Below are 24,732 nucleotides of genomic sequence, written 5' to 3' on the forward strand. Positions count from 1 at the left end.
GTCTGCAGATAAGACAAGAAGGACCACAGAAAAAAAGCCTGACCTACAGCTTTAGCTGAAAATTAACACTGGAAGGTTGATCCTCTYCATGTGTTTATTGTTTGTCCTGTTTAAAAAACAGGATAAACTCTCCTATACTGCATTACTCATTGAGAGTGAAACAGAAATCATTGCTGTCTACAGAGCCAGAGTCCCAGCCAGACCCTTCTATTGATGATTATTGTTTTCTTGCTGCAGATGAAACAGGGTAAGTAACTTCCTTGATTCCATCAAACCTGAGTGGAATACAGGTATTTTTAAAAACCTTTACTGAGTGGAATACAGGTATTTTTAAAAACCTTTAGATTTCCTCATTCTGTAATACACAAATAACATTGATTTGTATATTACATCACAACTTCATGCTATTGCACTGAACAGCAATCCTGGAAAGTGCAAGCCTCAGCCGGGCTGGATCCCTCCCCACCCACTCGGTAAAGGTGCAGCGATGTCTCCTGAGCTTTCCAGCCTCTCCTCCAGCCACAAACAGGAGCTGCACACCTTTCCAGTGCGGGAATACTTCCCCACACCAGCAGAGCTCCCTCCTCAGTAGCACCCCTCTGTCCCAAGGGCCATTTGTGCTGCAGAGACAGGAGATGGCCCCTCTCACAGAGATGCTCTAACCCGTGACCTTTTCCCTGCTGGCTCAGCAGCTCAGCATTTCCYGCACACATTCAGGCACCCAGCCTTGAGCACCTCAAAGCTTGGCTGCTCTGACCAGTTCTACTAACCCRACTACTGAGGCATAACCTCTGTCCATTAACCTGGTCTTTCCTCCTTGTGGCATTAAACACTTCTTGCAAAAAAAAATCTTTCATTTTTCCAAAATATTATTTTTGTTAAATCAATTACATTGTTAATTTTTTCCAAAACATGGCATAGCCCCATCCTAGCCACCATGGTGATACCCCAGCCCAAAACAGCACACAACTACACAACAAAAAATGCCAGAATGCCATGATTTACTCTCTCTGGAAAGATAAAAACACATTTTGAGTTTTGTGATGCTATTTGTCCAATTTCAGCATATTAATCATATTTAAAGTTACTTTTTTAGCAGATATAAGACTCTCCTTTTTCCAAACACTGCAGAGAGTTTTCCTAGCAGGCTATTAAAAATCTTATTTTGAAGAAATGTTGGCTGTACAGGTCAGGAAATCATTCCTTTAGGCAAGTTCCAAAGTACACCAGAACTGAGATGCTTTGAAAGCCTGTCTGCCAGTCGATTTTGTCCCACTTTGAAGACAAAAGCAACTCCTTAGAAAGAACGTTCTTGAAGATTCTAATCCTTCGAAAAGAAACAGTTCCTAAATTACCTGCATTATAAAAGCAAACAGAGCCTAAAGGAGTCCTTYTGAATGGTTTACACAGCTATTCAAAAAGGTTGCTACTAATATGTACACAGTATGCAAATAACTATCACAGAGCTGTAACACATGAAAAAGCATCTTTTATTCTGTTTTCTTGAATGTGTCAGTGAGCAACACTTACTTTCTRTTCAGGAAACATAGGCAAGAATGACAATCTAAGACAACTGAAAAATAAAGCATTTGGCAAACAAAGATCAAATTCATTGCCTAAAAAACTGAGCTTATTTGATAATTAAAAAACCTACCAAACCTACAAATTAATTCATTCAGAGTATTGAGGAAACTGATCAGGATGGTTTCTCCTGACATAGACAGTAAATGACCCCTGAATGCTGAGCGTTCCACACAGAACTGATRTTCCACATTGAGTTACACACCCAGAACTTCCACCACAGTATGATAAGTATCATCTAAATCACCTGGAGCAGTCCTGATTTCTACATTAGCCACATCAATTTCTACATATCCACACATTCTACTTATTTGCAAAGTGTTGCTCAGTAACTCGAAGATAAACAAGATTATTTAAGCTGTTTATAATACCCTCTGTAAGACCAGGGTCAGAAAAATCCAGTATTTACTTAAAATATGAAAATATGATTATTCAATACTGAAAAAGCAGAGGTAAGAACATATCACAGATGAGGAAGATTGTTTTCCTCTTCAAGCTTTTATCTCAAATTCAAGATATGCTCTATAGCGTTACTGAAGTGACACCAGAAATTAACGCACCACTGAGGTGACTCTTGCTGTGGTGCAACTTTTCTTGATATAAAAGGCTGTTGAAAGACCACAGCAACACACACTGAAAGATATTCTTACTGATAAAATTTCAGCAGAAGTGACCCAAAGTAGCTGCCTTCCCCAGAACTGCTCAAAGGAAGAAAGTACATATAGCCAGAAGGACAAATCTGCCAAAGTGAGACCTCACTTCTGGGGCTGGAGGGGTTTCCCATTTTGTTTGGGTTTTTTGCTCCCTTTTGTTTTTGTTTTTTTTTAAGAGTCTTGTGTCTCATTAAAAAAAAAAAAAAAAAAAAAAGAGATGAAAAGTTATGCAACACTCTGAAGTGCCCTGTGAATGCTGTCTTAGAAAGAGTGACTTATCTCACAAACTTAATACCCAAAGAGACAAGGGAGATGGATGGTCTGATTTAATTCCAAGACCAAAAAATGTCCTGATATTTATTTGGCTTTCTGTGAGACCTTTGGAAGGGCAGTTGAGAGCTTCTCTCCCCTCCCTGGTTTGGGGAAGGGGGGGATGTTACTACAGCAGAGAAACAATCCTGACTGCTTTTTACAAAGCACACATTGTCCCCTCATATGAGAACACAACAATCCTGTCTTTAATTGGAGGGATCAGAAAGTAATGCACGACTCAAAGTATCCCAAATCTTCACACCACTGCTTTAACGTGTGACAAAAGACACCCAGAGATACCCTTTCCACAGTATATGCACAGATGGCAGTGAATCCCCRTTTCTCAATATGCCCTTAAGGATAAAATATTACATTTACTAATATTTGCAAATTATTTCCCCCTGCAACATTAACCAACCTTTTGCTTGCCTGTTTTGCTTTTGCTTTTTCTTTTAAACAGGCTTATGCAAGCTCTGTTTAACCAATAATGAGGACAGGAAACCAGTTCCAAGTCTTAGTACTCTGCCCAAGTTGCAACAAGAATCCAAGTAGGCAAAAAAGTCCATGGCCACACATTTCTACTCCACAACACACAAACTGTATTCACTAATGCTTCTATGCTGCTTGAGGGGAAACAGCAAGCGTGCCTTAGACTGCCTCTGATCACCAGATCATCTTCTGGAATGATCACAATAGGAATTARGAGCCCTCTAACTTCAAAATACCAGTTCCCATCATGCTGRKRMWYYYKRAAWTYYYCCMWWKMAWTWARRWTTTYMWWGGCTTCCTTTCTCCCAAAATACYGAGATAGTCACATMCAGACAAGCATACAGCTGAGAAACMGYTCACCTTGGCAAACCACTSTGGTACCTGCAGTATTCTAATTTGACTTTAAAAAAKCCAGGATAAGTCAAAATTTCCCTTGTGGTTCACTTGTACAACAAAAGGCAGAACTGTACTGGAGGGTAACCCAAATGAACCAGCATGAACTTTTGCCTGCTTATACTAAAATTTTGTTCTACAGGGGAAAAAGAGAAAGAAGAGAATGTCTGAAGGTTCYTTCATTCACTTCTGAAGCTAAACTCTGCAGGAGGTGCATAAAGCTTCCTGAAGAGACCATTAATTTAACTGATATCAATATACTTGTTTCCTCCCAACAAATTGCAAGCTCGAATGGCAAGAGARTATGTTTTTTAACCTCTTTCTGCATGGCTGCATTGGTTGACCTAGTTTCTATTTATTATAGCTTTGTGCTTAGCATTGCCCTTTACATCAGTGCTAGCTAGTTGCAATGCAGCACTCAAACTGCACTGTGTGCCAAACCTAAGAACAGCGTTATATTCTCCCTAAGAGAATACACATACACACACAAATATCTCATGAACAGCGTTATATTCTCCCTAAGAGAATACACATACACACACAAATATCTCATGCAGTTTAGGATTATGTACAGAGTAGTACATCACAGACAGATAACTATCAGGAAGCAGAAGCATTTTTTTCTGAAGAGGCCTCTGAACACACAGACCTTTCCTTTTCTAGAAGGAACACTTTTAATTTCCTCCACAGGCTCACTGAAACTTTTGTGAATCAACAGGGAAGGTGGGACAGGTGGGAAGAACCTCACCAATCAATTGGATTGAATGCAAATCAAATGTGTGCTTTGTCTACAAGACAATATTCTTAACTGAGTAACTGCAGACAGAAATTAGCTATTGCATCTGAAACTTTGAACTGTCAAAGAGTTGATAAATTCTAACAAGGGGACATGCACCTGTATGTCAGCCTAGGTATGGACACTGATATCAGGCTGCATGGTGTTTAAAAGGTAGAGTATGAAAAGTATTAGAAAAGTCAGCCCATTTTTTTTCTAAAGAAAGAATAGGAGAGTGTTGTAGTTTTAAAGACAATATGCAGGAGGTCATTTACAAGCTCACCAGTCATGGTTCCACTTTGAACTCTTATATCTCTAAGGGATTTGCTAATATTTTAACAAGAAACAATACTTATTAAACAGCCTTCCTCTGTCTCAAAGCAGTTAATGATAACAGAAAAGGTTTAGGTATTCTTGCACAGTTTTTTAGTATATTTTCTAATGCAGCACAGTGCTATCTTCCATACAAAACCCCCAGGTCTCAAACAACACCCAGTTATAATCTACCAAGACCTGTATTTCAAAACATTTTAGAAGCCGGTTTGGATTGCTCCTTAGCAGGCAGCCTCCAACCAGCCCAACTAGTCAGGAGTTGCAAAACCACTGCCACAAAATGAAGTTACAGAGTGCAATGCTGCCATCTGCTGAAAGCTGCTCGTCAATGGTCGAACTGCTGCTTCTGACGTTTGAGTTGCAAGGCTTTTTGAGCACTCAAAGTTACTCAAGACACGTTAAAACTGATCAGTTTGAGGACAAGTAACCAATATTTTGGATSGAGAATTTGTGCCTACAATACAAGATCAACTGTATTCAATACAGTATCTATATTTCCCTCTAATGAGACAGCCACTCAGTAATAATATTTTCATTTGTTGCCCACAGAGCTGCACCACAGCTTGCACAAGGTTCTCCATCAACAGCAGGCCCCAAAAGTAATGTTTCATGCCTAGAGACAAATCTGGAACAGGACATCAAAGCWTGCAGTTTCCTCTGGCTATGCACAAGGTAAAGCTGAACATCAGGGTGGATACCTTCCTGCAGCAGATTGGGCTGGTGTTGCAGGACTGCATTCAGAGGTGGTGGACATTTTGGGAAACTCCAGGTCTTTATTTTTAATTGGTTTTAATTTCTTCATATCTAGTCATGGAATAAAAAGCTGTCCTTTCCAAATGATGCGTATGGCCTGCTCTGACTGACAAAATTCATCTCTCATTTGCCAAGAAAAAAGATTTTTTTTTAGCTGTGGGCCACTCCAAAGTTTTTCATATAGCAAAAGTCACTACAGAGAAAAAAAAAAACCTCAGAAGAATTGGTGTGGAAGTTATAGAACATCATTTTCACTGTGACCTATATTAGCCATGGTAACAAAATTTAGATAGGTGTAGAGAACTCTCCCATAGCACAGGTTGCTGTGCACAACCACTACCCATGAAGCAGCCTGACATTCATGCCCTGTGCTCTGCTGTTTGATTAGTGCTTCTCAGACACATGAGACAGAGTGTTGCACCAGGATGAACTCTTCAAAGTGCACCCCAGATATTTTTGTTCCTGTTTCACCAGCGTAAATCTGAAATAACTGCCTAGCTGAGTGGACATGGACCTCAATTTCTCTCAGTGCAAACATATCAAGTGTGTGAGCTCCTGCACCAGGTTCAGCCACCTGCAGCTTTACCAGATACAGATGCTTACCAGTACAGGCCTGGTTTGCTTATTCCTTGCACTGAAGCAAGAACAGAATTATAATTCATCACTACTCAATGACAATAGTAGTTGATAATCACTTTGAAGAGACTGTAAGCAGTCTAATGGGGAACAATGCAGGGAAGAAAAAGGTCTCTGYTGTGTACAAGAGGACTCAAACTCATCAAATGATGAATGCTAGACAGCCTTCCTCTTTGTTACCATCTCTCATTTCTTCAAAACATCCACTGGAAAAATTCAAGCCTCAATCATACYATCTAATTTGGTGCAGCTCCACAGTAATTATAATGGATTCATGCTGCATCACTTACATTGACAAAAGGAAATTACAGGAGATTCCAGAAGCATTTTACTGGACTTAATTCCAAGCATAAACTTGTAAGTGCTCCACTGATGTCTGTCAGTTTGATTATGGTACAAATCACACACCAAGGAATACTTTCAACCAAACATTTCAAGATGGTTTTAGTTCCAGCAGTAACACTAAGAAGAGGCAAAACAGTCTTTGCTCAGAGATTTAAACATTCATCCTTAGCTTCATTTTCTTACAAGATGAAGAAAGTAAAATTTTAGGGAAAAAAACAAGTCAGTCAAAAAGATGAGATGTAGTATGCTGGCATTTTACACTTTAGTTGATAATTTGTGAATGTTTACATTGTTTAACACAGASACAAGATGAGAAGGGCTTATCAGTAAAACAAGACACAAACAGCATGCGTGGGAAACAGGCACAGGGACACTGAGCTACAGCAAAGACTCATTTAGTCAAGAGTAGCTCATAAATACCCACTCAGTAAAGAATGAGCAAGAGGCATTTTTGCTAGATCAACACTCATGTTTACAATTCCAAGCCAAGAAACAGTAAAGTCAGTAGATTTGATTACGCAAGAGACAGAAACAGCGGGGTTWTTTGTGCACAGTGGAATGGGCAACACGAGCTCAAAGCTGCAGCCCCCAGTGGTGCAGGACAAAGGTTTGTAGGTCTGAAGCCAGCTCAAGCTTTCCTGTGAACCACAGGCATACTTAGACTGATGAATGGTAACTTGAATCTAACCACCAACCAGGACTTTCCAGGTCATTTGTGTGGTCCATGAATACCAAGAAAATATCTGCAGAATCCAGTGATCACATGAGATCAAGCACAGGATGTACAGCACACAATGAATAGGAAAATGGGAACACAAAAAGGCCAAGTTCTCCTATGATTTCAATGGACGCAGTTCCACTAACAGTGATATTTTATTTTATGTTTTTAAACCTCCCACAGAAGCCGAGCCAGATGGTCAAACGCTGCTCCTACTAATTCTGCTAATACCCCTTTAGGATTATTTATTGAGTGAGATAGCTAAGACCAGCACTTTCATAGTTAGCAACCACTAGCTTCTTTCCCACTTTGTATCAGTTATAATTCTCTATCACAATATGACTTGTTCGTCTCCAATGCCTACTTCAATCTTGGGTCTTCAGTGCCTCACAATCTTCTCTGAGATTATTACTTAGCCACTACTCTGAGATTATTACTTAGCCAATGCAAGTACAATTGAATTTGAATGTGTTGTTCTTATTTCAGCTGTATCCAAGCCACAATTGTTATTGGAAACTTCTGGTCTAGGTTACCTTCTGAAGTGACCCTTAAACCCCACTTTCTTATATTGTCCAATGGTCTTCCAATGGAGTAAGTTACAGGAATTTTCACCCCATTATCCCATGGATGAATTTCCAGAGAAAACAAACAATGAATGAGCAGAAATGTTCTATTAAAAATAAAATACAGTCCAGTGTGTATTTCAAACCAACACTCACTGGAGACATCAAGGAATTGTAGTTTTCCAGTTATCACACTGCACAAGGAAACAATCTTGTAGCAACAGCTCAGCACGGGTCACACCCATGAGTGCTGTTGGCTGTCCTCCTCAGCTCCYGGCTTTACAGGTCACACACCAGGAATACCCCACCCCCGCTGTGAAAAGCCTGGTATACAATAAACCAAGGCAATCTATGCTCTAAGAGCAACCAGAAGAGGTCCAAGCAAGGGAATTTACTGTGCTAATGGTTCATGCTATTTGCCTCTCACTCGTGGAAGGGACCTTGCACCCCTCAATCCAAATTAAGAAAATTGAAACCAGATCACTCAGCCACAGTACTAGTCAAACACATCTGTTAGGACTACCTTGGCTACCTTTTTTTTTTTTTTTTTTTTTTGCCACAAGGTAAAAATGTTATCAAATGGCACATAGGAATATTGTTTGAGTGGCTATGTTTAGAGTAGGAACCAAGGACTGCTTTATACCAGCAGTCAAAGTAATCTATTTAAATATTAAATAAAATGCAAAGGAAAAAATGAGAAAAACAATTTCACACAGAGTTCTSTTCTTTCAGTGCATGATACCTCTACCAATGACCAAAAAAAAAAAAGAAAAAAAAAGAAAAAAGCTTTTTAAAGCCAAGTCACAGACATTTATTAGATGAAGGACCAAAGGAGCATTGTGCCCATTACATCCTCCCACCCAGCGGCCACAGAACAGAAAGTCCTCTCCAAAATGATGACTGCCAAATACAGCAGCCTCACACGATTTGCTGGTCAGTGTACACAGGTCCATACAAAGGAGATCATTATCCCACTCTCACTTCACATGCTATCCAGGAAGATCATTTCCACAGTTTTAACAGTGACCATTCCAAACTGCTGGTGTTCTTCCCAGCAATTGTATTTTGTGGTTCTATTTCCATTTCCTTTACCATGTATGCAAAAGCAAACCTCTTTTCGGTCTGAATTATTTACCCTATAATTTGTGCTTCTGTTTTCAACTAGTATTTACTGCTGAATCATGCCAAAAATCACACATACTGAATATTGCAGTGGGTCATACTTTAAAGCCCCATAAATTTCCTGGTTTCCTTGCAGCCAGACATAAGCTTCCCATTACTTTGGGCCAAACTTTATCCTCTTATGGAACATGAAGCAAATTCACAGAACTGAGTGAAAATGCAACCACTCATACTGTACATTAATACTACATTTAAAAAAAAAAAAAAGCCAGACACTGCAATCTTGATTCATTGACAGGTTTGTTTCTACTTTTGAAGTATTCAGATGACAGAGGTCACTCCTGCAAGAATACTTCAAATGCATTAATTGCAGTAAGAGGTYTGTTTGCTAGATATCCTTTACAACACCCAGATGCTTAGAATCAGGCAGACAAGCACCAACATCAGGCAGGCTCCCTAAACAGCTCTAAAAATTTGTCCAAGGGTTACAGTTATTAGGAACCGACAGACAATTACCTTATTTTTCTGTTAAATAAATTTGCTCTCAAACACAAAGACATACAATGGCACTTTTAGTACCCACAATGAAGCAGAAGTCTCCAATTTCAGGAAAAAAATATTTTCAAAGATACTATATGTTAAGAAATTGAGAAATASTATCATAACCACACATTTCCTTTATCATAATAAAAAGTGGTATTTTTTGGCTAGGTTACACTGTGGGTGCAAGACAGCTCAGTGAGAATGACAAACACAATCAGACACATCTATCTCTCACAGCAGCATTTTAAACACATGGAGGCTGCTACAGGCCTTGCAAACAGTTCAGCATTAGGAGTCACACTTTCAAAGCTGTCAGAGCATTAAACACACRATACACATGTAAGCACCTATAAATCTCAACAAGTCTGAATGCAGGCATTTTTTACTGGCACTGATCTCAACTGGATGCAGCCACCAAGCCTAACTGACTTTGCAAATCTCAAGCAGGAATAAGCACTCCTGAGGTGTCAGGCTCACAAAGGGCTCTGGCCACAGAGCTGGTCCAAGTTCCAAGCACCCACAGCCATCCTTGTTCCTGCAGACCCTCCTGAGCYGGCCCAGGAAGGGATTTACAGGTGCACAGTCACAGCTGTACTGAGACAAAGCCACTGGGATGGACTGCCTGTCGTGTCACAGYACAAACCCCATAGAGCACCTGACCWAAGTGGGAGACAAGCTGAACTCCCCAAAAGGCAGTTGGGAGTATGGGGAAATGCAGGTGGGAAGAAATGCTTCTCACCTTCCCCAAAACCTTTATGTTTTGAGGCTGAGTCCCTCCTGTGAGGRGAAGGTGGGACAGAAACAAAGTCAGAGAGAGGGCAGCACTGCGGACCACAGCATGAAAGAGACTAACTTCCCAAACCTGGATCCAGGCACTAATATAGACACACCCAAAAGCACCCCCAAATCCAGCATCCATTTCCTACAAAACTCCCAAAACAGATATATTTTCATTTCCAAGTGATGCAACAATGTAAAAAATAAAAAGTGAGGCAGTTCACTGACAAAACTACATAAACTTGCATTGTTAACAGCTTTTCAATATTAAATGACTTTTAAATGTGATGGCACAAGTGTGATGTGTCTTTCCTTAAAGCCAGATGTATATCCTTYCTTACACAGCATATAAATGGTGCCTAAAATTAAGATGTATAGTTAAACAACTGTCATCCTCATTTCAATGGGTAGGATAAATGGAAAATAAATGCAAGCAGTGAAGTCAGCTGACTCTGAGACCTCACTACTGATTTTGAACATTCGTGTTTATTGACAGCTTCTCTTCACAAAACCAATAAACCATTTAAGTCTCCATGTTACACCATGCAGCCACATGACTTCCAGCACAATTACCTCAAAATTTTACACCATATTTTCAGAAGACACTTTTAAAAATTATTGCTGTATCTTCTTCCACAATCCTCCTATGTGTATTTTATTCTACATGCAAGTAAAATTTCCATAAGTATCTCCTCACACAGCCATAAATCTGCTACCCCATGGATCTCTGAACTAAAGCAGTCACTACAGGCTCAATTGCCTACTTCAAGAGAGCATCCCTTCCCCAAAAATCGTAATTACAGACTCTGACTACCCCCTTCCATTTCAGCCACTTCCCCAGCTTGTTCTTTCTCTGGGTTTGGTTTAGTTTGTTTTGCTGTATTTTGAGACTTCTCCAAGGTTTCAAATATTTAGGCTGCACCAAAACTATTTGAAGAAACCAAGAGTCTTTTTCCACCTTAAAATCAGAGTCTAACACAGCAAACTCAGCATAAGCAGGAAAATTAAATGGGCACAAAACCCAGGACTGATTGTCCATTTCCTTCCTTTTCCAAACCAGAATGCTGAGCTCTCTAACCCTCCCAACACCAGCTTCAAACCCTAGAGAGACCATGGGGTCTCTCATATGGCCACACTAAAGTAACCACTCAAAACACACAGAGGAGAAAAACCTGCCTCTTGAGTCCTGTGTTTGCTCAAGCAAAGCATACAGGCCAATTTGCTTTCTACAGCAACKCCATCTAAGGCTGGCTTGACTAGCTCACACTTACTCATTTGTTTTTCTCTGCCCTAGGCAGTACACTCACATAGCTATAGACAGACAGTGATTTTTTAAAAATCCTTCTTAAAAACTTCCTTACCTATGTTCTTCTATCTGARCCCCCTCTGTTCCCTCCTTCTTTGTGTCCCTATCCTCTCTCTTTTGTTCTCRTTCCCTCCCTGTAGCATCCCCTTCACCAGTTTCAGAGAGCAATACATGAAGTCTCTCCTTGTGAGCGAGCTTTTCTATTCCACTTACAAGTTCTCACTTCACCTTCTATCAGCCTGCATCAACCCCACTCATCTCTTAGCCCTTCTTGCAGGAGGCTTCCATGTGAACTTGGGKTTTTTTTCTCCTTTTCTCACCATCCTTTCCTTATCTTTCCCCACAAAAGCAGAGTATTTCTATTTGGTTTTAAAGAGTTCTTCCACACAGTTTGCAAGTGCCTGCACTTCATTCTTCTCATCCCAGCTACTGTTCCCAAGCCAAACACCTCCACAGCAGCTTCCACAGTGGGAAACATCCATCCAGACTTCAGGCAGCCCTGAYTGAAATCTTCTAACACCAACTATTCTGTAAAACATTTAAGAGAATCTAAGTCAGGCCTGCWACACTGGAACTTTGACACAGCACTGAATTCGCAGTGACTTAAAAACATGTGATACACCCCATTCACCTCTGTTATTCCAAACACAACAGATCAATGCACTTTAATTTCAGAAAGGTCCTCAAGATGTTATGGACAAAGGTGGTGGTGGAACTCAAAACAAAACCAAAATGCATCTATACCTCCAGTGGACTGTTTTCTAAGCAACCTTTGGAATTCTGGCCTATTGTTCTCTGCAGTGCACAACAGAGCATTCAGCAAGTGGTTTCTATTTTTAGGATGTCTGGGAATGTTTTGCTTTGGTCTTTTTCGCTCTGTGGGACCACAGTGCCATCTATTGGAAAAAAGTTATAAAGAGCAGACATTCATTGGCTGTTGACTATTTGCAAACACTRAAAGTATTTATGTTTTTATTTCATAACAATTAGGTAGGCCAAGTCCTTACCACAGGCTTTTTATAGGCACTTTTTAGGATACACAAACATTATATTATGGAAAGTTCCAGAATTTTATTTATATTTATTTTTTATTTATATTTAAAGTAACTTAAGCAAATGCTTCAGAACCTCACAATCTGTACTAACATGCCAGAGACAAGAGTTGCTGCTCTTAGAAATAAACATCAGGAAGGTCTATCCTGCATGAGCCTTTCTTTCCTAATCCCACATCTGCCACTGGTACTCCCTGTTTGAACAAGATCATATAGGGAGGTAAACACAAACCCTGCTCCCTTACCTGATCATTGTTAATCCCCCAAGATCAGGCAAGAGATACCTCCTAGAAAATTCTTCTTCCATCAATAAGCACCAAGCTTTCCTAGGTCTATAAGAAGGCCCTCTTTCTTTCTACAGCCAGTGGKAACTCAGAGCAGCAGAATAACCTGTAGAGCACGCACAGTCAGTATTCAACAGCAAACAAAGAGCAACACAAATTTTAAAAAGCGACACCATTTTTTAAAGGATTCTGGAGAAATTTCAGAGGACTTTGGGAGAGCCAGGCCTGCAGGCATGCCATCCACACCAGATAAATTGATAGAGAAAGAGAGAGGAAGAGGCTAAAAGGGGCAGGACCCTAGATAAGGCATCAGCGTGGAAAACTCACCATGCCGATGTCTTTCCTCCTGAATGCGCTTCCAGGAGCATCCAGGGCCCCCAAAAGCCCCTTGGCAGGTGACAGCAGGCTAAGAGCAGGGCTCCCCTGGCTACCACCTACAGGGGCAGCGATGAACAGCGGGCAGTGGCTCAGGGAAGAAGCACAAGCTCTGGCACCTGGCTTTAAAAAGGAAAATGAGGCACAGGTGAASCACATTAGCATTTGGGGGAGAGGAAGAAGAGGGAGGGAAGGATTGGCTCTCTCTTGATCACAGTGCAGCTGGCACCTTGCATCCATCACACACAGGTGTTTGCCAAATATAACATGCGGCTACATTAAAGATTTAGAAAATATGTTAGTGCTAACACAGAGACACTGGGARCTCTCCTACAATGGTGTGAAGGTGTCTTTACACCCACATGTACCAATATATGTGAATATATACACGTTTCTATATATAAGCTGCTGCCAAGTAGCATTAGAGCATTTACCAACAAATCAGGACCAAAAAGCCTAACCAAAAAAAAAAAAAAAAATCTTAGCATAATAAAAACATAGTTTCTTCTCATAAGCTTGTAAGATGCCAAATTTTCAGGAAAAAAACCCAGTACCAGCTCACTGCTAGTCGCACTGCTCCAAAAGGGCTCACCTCACCTCACCTCACAGCCCTACCTCTCCCATGAAGGCCTCGTGCTTAGCAGCTGTTCACTTTACGTTGTAAACAGCCATTAAATAAATAACATTCTCATTTCACTGGGATTTTCAGTAAATCCACATAAATTGTCCTGGTTTAGCATGATTTTCAGTGTGAAATGCCCATCCTGGAACATGTTGCCCTTCAGGTGTCAGGCACAGGAGTCCATCAGGACAGGCAGAAATGCAACAAATATCGTTTCCCATAGGGATTTTTATTTATCTTTACTTTTTTTTTTTCCAGAGTCAAGACAAAAATTAGTAAAATAAGCAGATCTTAGAAGGAGGTCTTATGGAGACGGTCACAGCACCCTGTGCTCTCACTGCATGTCCTGCCAATTGTACAGTCACTCGCCCAGCATGCCAGAGCAAGACCCCAAGTATCAAACTAGCAGTTCTAGCAGTTCCTCCTTGGTGAGAGGGTGCAGGAGCTGCTGCCTGTTCCTGGAGACACACCATGGAAGAAAGGGAAAGCAAGCGCTGTCCCCACTCAGTTTCAGAAGAGGTCTCTGTCCAAGGAATAGAGTCCCTCTTCCTCTTCAAAAGATTCATAGTTTGGGGGTTTTTCACCTAGTTACACAAAAGCAGCATTTTCATTTCATCCCAGTACTTGTGCAAACATTCCTCTGTACTGTCTGTGCTCCTCAGCACTGGGACACGGGTRTCTGCATGAAGGAGAAAACATGAAACTCACTGCAAGCAAGAGATGAATTTTATTCACCCTTTGATGCATTACAGATCTCTCTTGTTGTTTTACATTTCATTATACCAGTACCTGCTTCAGGCATTACCACACCGGCACTGAAATCAGKGAAGTTAATGCAAAATTCAGAGTGGACAAAGTGCTAACCAGAAGACAGAGAAGAGGTAATTCAAAACCTTAAAGTGGCACTTCAGGGAGGTAATGCCTGTGGTACAGACAAAGGGCTGATCTGGGCAATAGAGGCACCTCTGGCTGCATCATCTTGAGAGGCTCATTGAACTTTCTGGTATAAATTGCACTGTGAAAGCGGCAGACTAAATGTTAACACAGAGGAGATTTCACAGGATCTGGGCCTAAACCTCCAGGCAGTGTCCTGTATCCATGTCCAACAGGGAGATGCCCTTTTCCCACGGCCCTKCTGCCTTTCTTAAGTGGTGAAAACACCAATTATTTGAAATGTTTTCCTTCCTGCTACAGTGTGTGCATTTGTAAAGCATTACCACGGTAATGAGCAGTCACAGAGACTGTCACCACCGAAGGAGACAAAACGGGCAGATGCCACCGTTCGGTGGCAGCGRTCACACCACTCAAGTGTTTACTTGCACTCCGTATGAATCAACGCGGTATAAAACGACCTTTAGTTCCCGCAAGTTTCCACTCTCAAGCAGCATTTAAGAGGAACGCGTTCGTCACCGTGCAGCACCATGCTGCTCCTAATGCTGCCCGTCAGTAGGGACAAGTCGCTGTAGCCACACACACACACACGCTGCCATGAGGCACTGTGCGCTGCCGGTCCGACCCGCGGCAGCCGCTCCCCCGGGCGCGGTGTGCCCCTCTCCAGCGAGCCCACGCAGCCGCCACGGCTGCATAATTTTTCCCGGCACTTTTGCCCTCCTCCCTCCGGAGCGCCGCCACATCCCTAAAAAAAAAAAAAAAAACTCGTTTGGTCTCCCAAAAAGCTCTGTGCTCCAGGTGAGGCTCGAACTCACAACCTCGGCATTGCTCGGCTTTGTACTGCTGTATAAGTACCGCGCGCTAACCGATTGCGCCACTGGAGCCCTGACACCGTCTCGTCCCGAACGGTTTGTCAAGCGCTCGCCCGGCCCCGGCGGGGGAAGGGCGGCGGATTCCGCCCGCTCCCCGCGCTGAGCGGCGGCCCGAGGCCGTCTCGCTTCCCGGGCCGGGACGCGCTGCCCCGGTAGCGGCGAGGGGAAGGCAGAGGGAGCCTGTGGACGCTCCACCRCTCGGGGAGGGCGGCGCCCGCGAGCAAGAAAGAGAGGAGTGCGGGGACAGGGCCCGGACAAAGCCCTCCCGCCTCGGCCTCCCCGCCGGGCCGTGGGGGCGAAGGGAGAGCCCGGCCCCCTCCTCCTCCGCCGGGCGGGCGGGGCTGCGGGCGGGGCGGTGGYGGCGGTGGCAGTGGCAGGTGACGGGCGGCAGCCGCGGGGCCTGGCCGCTCTCCTGGCTGCTCTCCCTGAGCCCCGGTCYGCTGCCGGCTGCAGCGGCTCCGCAGCTCCGTGCTCTGGGGACAGACAGACGGAGCCCGGTGCTTGGTGTGGCGGGACCGCGCCTCCTGCCGGCCTTCGGGAAAAGGCATCGGCCGCTCTGCCGCCTCACGGGCAACCGGGGAAGAAGATGCACCGTCCGTCTTGCTCGGGACCAGGCCACAGGGAAGATAACCGGCCTGCCAGGGAACTAAATGTTGATGTCTGTAGCATCGCTGCTGTGTGCGACACGAGGGATGTCTGCCACTTTCAAAACAAGCGTGTATTCAACACTACACCTGTATTCTTAAAGTATACCTCTAACATGGATATATTCTGAAGTCAGATCTGCCCTAYTTTATGTGGCAAAAAGATGGTAAACATGATAGCCATGAGCAGATATTAAAACCCAAGCGTGACTCCACTACCTCTTTTCCCCCAGGATCTCCATRGTAAATGAGCTGACCCTTTCCGAATGGAGAGGAGGTGCTTGTCACTTCATCAGGAAAGTTGTTCTGTTGGCACTATTACTATGGGCATTACCTAAAATATATTTCAGTGGTACACACCTTTGACAGGTAAAGTAGCATGCAGTTGCTAGGTGTGGCCCTTGATGAAGGTGGCTGGCAGGGAGAAAACGAGAACTGGCAGTTCATTTCTTAAGAGAAATTTTCCCTCATCCCATGGGTAGAGTTGGCATCCCAGAAAACAGCAGCAGCCTTCATTATCCTTAAGAATGCATCATGATGCTAACAAAATATTCTATGCCACAAAAAAATTGCTGGGGGGGGGGGAAGTATGGAGGGTGTAGTTTAAAAAAGTATATGGCAAAATACCAGTATTTGGCTTGTGCTTTTTTGTTAGCATATCTTAGTTGCTGTACACAAGCTTGTAAATCTAAGTCTCTAATAGGTCTGGTGATTGAAGAAAGTAGATGAATAGAGTCAGTGTTGTCCTAAATGCAGTTTTTTTCCACTGACACTTTCTCCCTGTACCCTCGATGCAAAAAAATAAATTATTTTCTTGTAGCAGTTTTGTGCTTTAGTATTCTTGCACTTCTCTGGCAGCAAAAGATTACAAATCAAGTCCTCACCTTTGTCTAAAAGGAAGAATCAGAGCCAAAGGGAGAATAGAAACCCCAGGTGCTGGAACAGGTTTTCAGGGATATGAAGAGCCATCATGAAGCGCACTAGTGAGTAAAACCCGCGCTGTAATCAGTTCATGAGGTGTATGAGATGTACTTATTTACTTGGGTGTCGCAGAGACTGCACCACTGGTTCTTTTCTTTGACTCATCAGTACACTTGAGAGAAATAGAGTTTCATTGCTTTTCACGCCATGCAGATAATTTCATAGCCCCACCATTATATGCATGAAGAGGCAATTAACTTCATTTCTCAAAACCTWCAGATTTTCTGAAGGTTGCAGAAAATGCTACACTGTGATAATAGGCTCAGCTTCGTATTAATGGTGAATTTTGTAAGTGAACTCTGTTTCTCTCTGAGCAAGTCTAACTATCAGGTTTTCATACCTCACTCCAGCCACAAAATGGATGTGTGAGCCTGCAACTGGGAACATTTTCTCTGCAGGTAATAGTACTTTGTATTCTACCTGGTGGAAAATAGCGGAGATCAGGGGTTAGAGTAGTGGTTGTGGACAAGAGCCCTGCAGTTAMAACTGGCACTTTGATATTGCGATGAACAGGGATAGGCTCAATCAATTCCAGGATCTGTGTTTTTTCCTACTGTGACTTTGTAAAAACTCTTGGCTTTCATGCCCAACAAATGGAGTCCTGCTCTGCGATGCAGGTCATAATGATGAAGTAGAGCTTTACAAAACTCTCATCATTAACTAGAATGTCTTCAGTTCTCCAGTCCTGCTAATCTGGGTTATAATCCCCTAAGTGAAAGTGCATTTTAAATAGAAGCTCCTTCTTTCACAGCTAAATAGTATGCCAGCAGCCTACAGAACAAAAAAATACCAAAAGTCTGTAAGCCCAAAAACAAATTTTATGAGTTTGCTGTGTGGTGGTGTCTCATTTCGTGTGCTAAATAAATAATGTGATGTTGCTTTATAATTGAATGGAATAGTAACTACTTTGGCTTTATTTCAGAGGAAATTACTGCTAGTCCCATTGTGGTTGTGTTAATATAGCAGAGCTGTAATCTACATGTGGATTTTTTTTATCCCAAAATAAATAGATTTTTTTTTGTCTTATGAATTACATAATGAGTTTAAACTAAACTGCAAAGAAGTGATAGAGATGAAGATAAAACAGAGTCACCCTTACAAATATGTGATAGAAGCATAATGTTTATTCAAACTCACACTCCATTGCTTTCTTCTGGTGGAAAATAACAACAGTACGAGTTAAAGAACTCAGTTTTGTACGGTTAATCATGCTGAGTCTTCTGTCCTGTAACTGCACTGCTCATCTGTGTAAGCCATGGAGSATGTCCCATTCATTTTTAACCAGATCACTTTATCACCTTATACCCATACACATTCACCCACTAAGCACAGTGTAGATAGAAGTGAAAGACTGATGTATGTCAAGAGCAAAATGCTAAGATATTGTAGTGTCTTGGGATTTTTTATTTATCCACTCATTTCATGTGTTTGGACTCTGAAAAAAWTTCATACATTTCTTTATTTAAAAAATTGGGGGTGGCAGGGAACAGAGTGAGCAGTCCTATAGCAACTGTGTAGATGTTGAATAGAAACTAGTGAGGGAATGAAGACTAATAGATCTGGAAAGTCCAGTTCTTCTCAGTTTCTTGTTTGCCTGACAAKTTGATGACATTATGCTGCACGTTGCCAAAGGGCATCACAGAACCAKGATCAGCTTTTTCACATGCCCTGCTATAACACTGACAGAGCAGATCAAATTAAAATGAGCATTTATGGACAGCTGCTCTTGGTCTTACAAAAGCAGGAGACATCTGCATTTTGTGTCTTTGACAGAAGAAGATCCAATATTTTCAAACAAATATACACACCCCATATATTCAGCTTTAAGAATGTTGAATGAAGATTTCTGTATTAGACTTGGAAGGGCTGAATGCCCCAGCCATGCCCATTTTCCTGACTGGAAACAAGGCCATTTTTGTAGAGAGGTAGTGTACTTTCCAGCTCCTTTCAGCTGATGCAGTGAAGAGAATTAAGAAACCCAAGGTTTTTTTGTGGGCAAAATCAAGTCTCCAATGAAAACATACATTTTAAAAACATGAGTCAATTATTAGCCAAGCTGCWGAAGCATTCTCATACTCTCTACAAAGTAACCTTTGGCTGATGGACCTGTCCCCTTCGACACTGCAGCCTGAAGACACCTCTTGTACCAGCCAATCCCCTGAGCACTGAGGTTGGAATCACCGGCAGTTTGCTCACAGAAAAATCACTCTGCCAATTCTGATACCTCAGGCAAAAGGTTCGTAGCTGGTGCACCATGGAACTTCTTGTGAATGTAAGAAAATGGATAGAAGAAAACAAAACTGCCTTTTTGCCACCTGTTTGCAATAAGCTTATGTAAGTAAATGAAGATTTTTTTTTTTTTTACCAAGTTATTAGATATACAGTTATTCATAGCTATAAGAGAAAGCTGCAACAGTGCATGTGTGGTAACGTTTAGTAAGGAACCATTCTTATTCTCCGACTGCAGCCAGAATGCTATTCCAAAGAACAGAAAGTGAGTGAAAYCTGTTTTGCAGTAACTCATCCTAAGCTGTAAAGATCAACTTGAATACAAGATGCTTGTCTCAACCCAAAATCTCTTGTAGGCAGTGAGACTGAATTTGTGTCAGGCTCTGTGACAACAAACTCCTAGAAATCAGAGGAGATGGCATCATATCCTCAAACAAAACCAAATCACCATCTGAAATAGCTGCTAGAGCCACTGAGAATCATTCCAGCATMACAGAGGAGACAAAGCTGCAGGAGCAATCAAAACCAGAAGAATATATCACTGGGAAACAAGGAAAAAGGAAGGGCAGGGGCACTGGAGGAGCAGGTTTCCAGGGCATTTCCAGAGCTGTCAAGGCACAAGGGTAGGGAGGCTGAAAAGGCAWTTTACAGTATTCTGAATAATAGTTAATACAAGAAAAAAACGTGTGATCATTATGCAGTTGTATGTACAACATGCATATTCTCTATGTCAAAGCTTATGAACAAATTCCAATGTAAATTATCCAATGTGTGGCACCTTCTAGTCAAAACATTAACAAGGATTTCTTTTGTGAGTGAAGCTGAGGACAGAATATTTACTCTAAAACTATGTATGTAGAAAGCTTTCATTAGAAAGTATTCTCTCTAAAGAGTGATATAGACCCAAAAAAAAACTTATTTATCGAGAAATTTTAAATAACATTTTTTTAATTTTAGTTTTTAAAATCTTCTTTCTTTACAATTTTAATCATTAAAAAGAATCAATAAAATATGCCTCTTGCCCTACCCTTAAGTGCTATCTCTAATGAAAAGCTGAATGAGCAGTAATGTATCAGYGATATTAATTTTCATTCATGGGTGCAAGGGTTACTTTTCAAAGTAATGGTTACAAGACAAAGAAAAGGTAAAGAGTAATCCTTACTGCCATGTCTGTTTTGAAACTACAGCTGTATGTAGAACTGAAAAAATCTGAAACTTGAATCACTGCAGTAGTTTCATTATGGGAGAGAACRAGTGAAGTATCTTCTTGTTGTGGGTATTTTAATTTCTTTCATTTTCCAAATGGATTTAGGAAGCATTTTGTAAAGCATATTCATTTCTTGAACGTTGCCAATAATAATGGTAAAATTTTGGTATTTTATATATATGGAAGATTGATGTGTTTCTTTTCTCATCAGTGAGATGAACCTTTTTTTGTTATTACTGCACTGTTCTGTACTGCTTACCAGCAGTTCTGTGTAAACTGTGAATAAATCTGGAATGTGACATTTATCAGCGATCTTCCCCTTAAATGTTTTAAGAAGGTAAAGTGAAACAAGAAACATTTTTTTGTGATAAAATTGCATAGTTAAAAAAAAAATCAGTTTTTCCAACATGTCTTTAKCCTGTGTAGAAGGAGAGGAAAACCATCCACTGCACTGATTCTGAGTCTCCCACCACCTGCTCCTRGTGCTACCTAAATGCTTTCAGGATTTTCCAAAAAGTTTTAGGTGATTTTCCAAGAAGCATTTAATAGATTTCCAACATTTTTTCTAAGGTTTGGTCCTTTATGTACTGAGTAGAGATGTGTAAAGTAATCTTCTCACGGCCTCCTACTGACTCACTGGAAGGCAACCACCTCAAAATATTTAAGGAATTTAAAAGCCTTTGTTTCTTCACAGTTAAAAACTAGGTCTCACAGCAAGTCAGTAGGGCTTTTGGTATCTTAACTTAAAACAGTTTTCATGCTTTTATTACGTTGTGTTCCATACATTTGAGAGGATCAAAATTTTCAAATACCTATTTGGCATTTCAAAACAAAACTACAGTTCCTGAATCACTGCCAGCTCAGAGTTTTACCAGAGTCAAGAAAATGATACATCTAGTTAAATTGCAGCTCTGACATTGTATTTTAATGACACTATYCTGCAAGTTTAAATGCTTTTTAACCTTAACAACAAGTAATTAGGGCAAAATCGAACCCCTTGACATAGCTGATTTTTACAGGTGCTTCTAAAGCTCTTCTTCTGAGCTTAGAATATGATGCTTACCAAAAGGACACCTAAGTGTGGTCATGGACTCTCTGATTCTTTGTATTCTTATAATGTTTTTAAAAGGTTACCTGCTGGTACCATTTTCCTATGTGGATAAATACAGAAGTGTAAGAGTATGGAAAACTTAATAGTCCATTGGTTAGCTCCTCATTCTAACAACAGTACAGTTCAGTAATTTTCTCACTCCTGAAACCCTTACAATATTCATCTTGGAAGTCAAAACTACATGTTGGAAGTTATAACTGAAAATGCTTTCCTTTGTTATGATATTTGTTTTTAATTTAATGCAACCGAATTAATCAGATAAATTTATTTAGCAAGATGGAGAAACTTACTATTGGAGTTCCTGCTCATATTTCATAGCTGGAATCTTTTGCTAGCTTCAGTATATATTTGTTAATGATTGGAATGATTAACCCATAGTTGCCTCTTTATTATATAAAGCCCAGGTAAATATATGGGATAACACAATCATAAATTTGCCAAACAAAGAAGTCGAGCACTAATTGTTTTTAAGTAGTATTTTCACTTTTACGCAGTGGACTAATGACAAAACTGAACGGTTTTATATAAAAAAATCAATTCATCTTAAYAGTAGACTACAAGATAGCCACAGATTGCCTTTCTCTTATTTTGTTCTTCAGGGTTGATTTTCATTTATTTCATTATTAGCTGTATTGCTACTGTTTGGGTCATMCTGCCCTACTTTAGTGGAAGTGTTCATTAAGGCAGAAACATTTCAGTGTGCTTGAAAATTAATATTTAATCTGCATAGTACAAACAATTCARATTTCAGTTCTTTAAGATACAGATATGAAGCCCAGTGCTGTAATATATACAGCTTTTATGGAGAAAACAGTCAATTCTCATTTTTYAGTTTTATTTGGCCAACTAGTTTGTCACTGTCGTCTGCTTTACTAGTCCCCACTGTGTTCATTATAATTTAAATACTCTTCTGAGAAAAAAAAAACTATAGTTAGCAGATTGAATATGTATGTGCAACCACTCAGAAGAGCTTCTCTCCATTAAAGCTTACAAGGTGCTGATACAGGGACACGTATTTGTTGTTCTCTGTGTTTAGGGGAGTGTGGCCCAGCTGGTTCCATGTTATTGCCCAGAACCTCCTCATTGCAAAACAGAGGTTAGCACACTTCAGTTCACATGTCAAAGAGCATAAGAACAAATTTTGAATCACAGCTAACAGGCCTAATTTTCAGGTGTTTTTTTTTTAAGCAAAGGAAAACCTGCTGCCTTACCTTTTTATTAGCGTAAATGGACTGATAGGTAATTGGGGTGATAGCTATTCTTTATGATAGCCGAGAGAAATGCTCATTGGTGCTCTKAAGAGGAGTAGAGTTAAGAAATGGCCTATAATCTCCTTCTCTAAAATAGCTGCACCACAGTGAAACCATTGTAATGTTGTTCCAGCTTGGCAAAACAAGGAAAACCAAACAAATTAGCTAGCAATTCTGGCCATCAGTATCTCTGGTAATTGTACCAATGTGAAAAAGTATGTTTTTACATTTATTAACTTTTAAGAGTTTTACCTTTACATAATCAGCTCAGGTTGAGAAGCCATTTTCCTGGTTCCTGTCTCTTAGGTAACATACTTTATCTTTACAGTTCAAAGCTCTTTCCACAGCTGGCACCTGTTGTTGTCCCCTTTTCATAGCTGGAGGCATTGAAACACCACCAGTGAGGTGGTTGGCCTTAGGTCTCCCAACAGGACAGTGCCAGAGCAGAGAGATGCATCCAAGGTCTTTTGAGTTCTTGTTCTGGATGTTGCTTTTCACCCAACATTGTTTTATTGACTCACTGTCCTAATAGAATTTAAAAAAAATAAATGGAATAAAAAAATGTCATGAATAGAGGTAGCTTTACAATGTCACTTCTTTTCTAGGCATCGCTATCAATTAAATGTGATGTTTGTTGGAGGGCCAAATGAAAGGAAGGATTATCATATTGAAGAAGGAGAAGAGGTAACCTACCAGTTGTTTATATTTTTYTGATTTAATTGATCTATAATGTTTAAATGCAGATACTTTTGAAGMTACATCTACAGATTAGCAATGCCAGGCTCAGTGATGTTGTATTTATTAGATCTATTCATAGGCTTAAACAGAATTATTCACCAGAGCCATACACCATCTGTGCATTTTGTTTGAAACAAGCACATCAGATCAGACCAGTTTTTCTGTAATTCATTTCCAACGAGAAACTAGAGAAAGTGTTCTGACACATCAAAATGTCTCATTTCAACATTTTGGAACAGAACTTTGGAAAGGTTGATATTTTTGGAAAGGTACTGATATTTTTAAAGAAGATTGATTTATATTTGAAAAGCAACTTTGACATTCAAAAATCAAAATTATTTTAATTCACTAGAAAATRCTTTTTTCGTGGACTTTGTGAAAATGATCAGCCCTTCATTTTCATTTGGGTTTGAAAAGTTAATGTTTCAAATCATTCCCCTTTGTTCAAAGTCTGCTTTGAGTTGTAAGTAGCCATTGTGGCAAATGCAGCATAGGGGAAGAAAGAGTAGAAACCTAATAAAATTGTAGCAACTTACACCTACTTTATTTACTGGCTTTTTTTTTTAAATGGCTTGCTTGGCCTGGGACTTCTTTGAGTTCACAACAGGCTCTGAAAGAACTCTAAGGGGAAGCGGTAGCTAGAGGCCTAAGGGAGTCAGGATGGAGACAATTTGCCATGTCTCCTGGTGGAGCAATTTAATTTCATGTAATTCCAATGACATTTGGTGACCTAATTTTAAGTGCCTTCAGAAACCCAAGCTTCTACATAGTTCACAACAGAAGTGAGTCAAGTTTCAATGAATCCTTTCAAAGAGAAAGAAAAATTCATTTACTTATCACTGAATCATTTTTCCCCAAACCAACCCCAGCATTTCACAAGAGCCTGCATTGCTTCTCTGTTCTGACTTATCCGTGAAGGTGTGTGTAATCCTTACTGARCTAAAGTTTAATTCATATAACAGTTTGCACTACAATATTAAACTTTTTTTTTAACCTTTTTTCAGTGTTCTTATCTCTTCTTACATTTCCCAGTTCATACTGAATTATACTGGTTCCCAACCCATTCTTAGGCTGTTTCTTTTTTTAATTTATCTCCCCTTTCCCTTCCCTTCCCTTCCCTTCCCTTCCCTTCCCTTCCCTTCCCTTCCCTTCCCTTCCCTTCCCTTCCCTTCCCTTC

The 24,732-nt window shown here is 40.7% G+C and overlaps 1 protein-coding gene and 1 non-coding gene across 2 annotated transcripts in view; one reads left to right on the top strand and one right to left on the bottom strand.

Annotated features, from left to right (window-relative positions):
- Positions 1–15,313: 15,313 nt before the first annotated feature.
- On the bottom strand, positions 15,314–15,407 carry TRNAI-UAU (transfer RNA isoleucine (anticodon UAU)). The gene is made up of 2 exons: positions 15,370–15,407; positions 15,314–15,349 (listed from the first exon to the last, which is right to left on the bottom strand). It is a non-coding gene; the product is annotated as a tRNA-Ile (tRNA).
- A 3,732-nt stretch (positions 15,408–19,139) lies between these two features.
- Positions 19,140–24,732, top strand: part of HAAO (3-hydroxyanthranilate 3,4-dioxygenase) — a 30,785-nt gene continuing 25,192 nt past the window's right edge. The window contains exons 1-2 of the mRNA XM_057367663.1: positions 19,140–19,354; positions 23,423–23,501. Of these exons, the coding sequence (XP_057223646.1) occupies positions 19,275–19,354; positions 23,423–23,501 (159 nt within the window). The 5' untranslated portion in view covers positions 19,140–19,274. The remainder of the gene's footprint in view (positions 19,355–23,422; positions 23,502–24,732) is intronic.

Source organism: Malurus melanocephalus, unplaced genomic scaffold, assembly GCF_030028575.1.
Source record: "Malurus melanocephalus ecotype Western Australia unplaced genomic scaffold, MMel_1.1 scaffold_82, whole genome shotgun sequence".
Classification (NCBI taxonomy): domain Eukaryota; kingdom Metazoa; phylum Chordata; class Aves; order Passeriformes; family Maluridae; genus Malurus; species Malurus melanocephalus.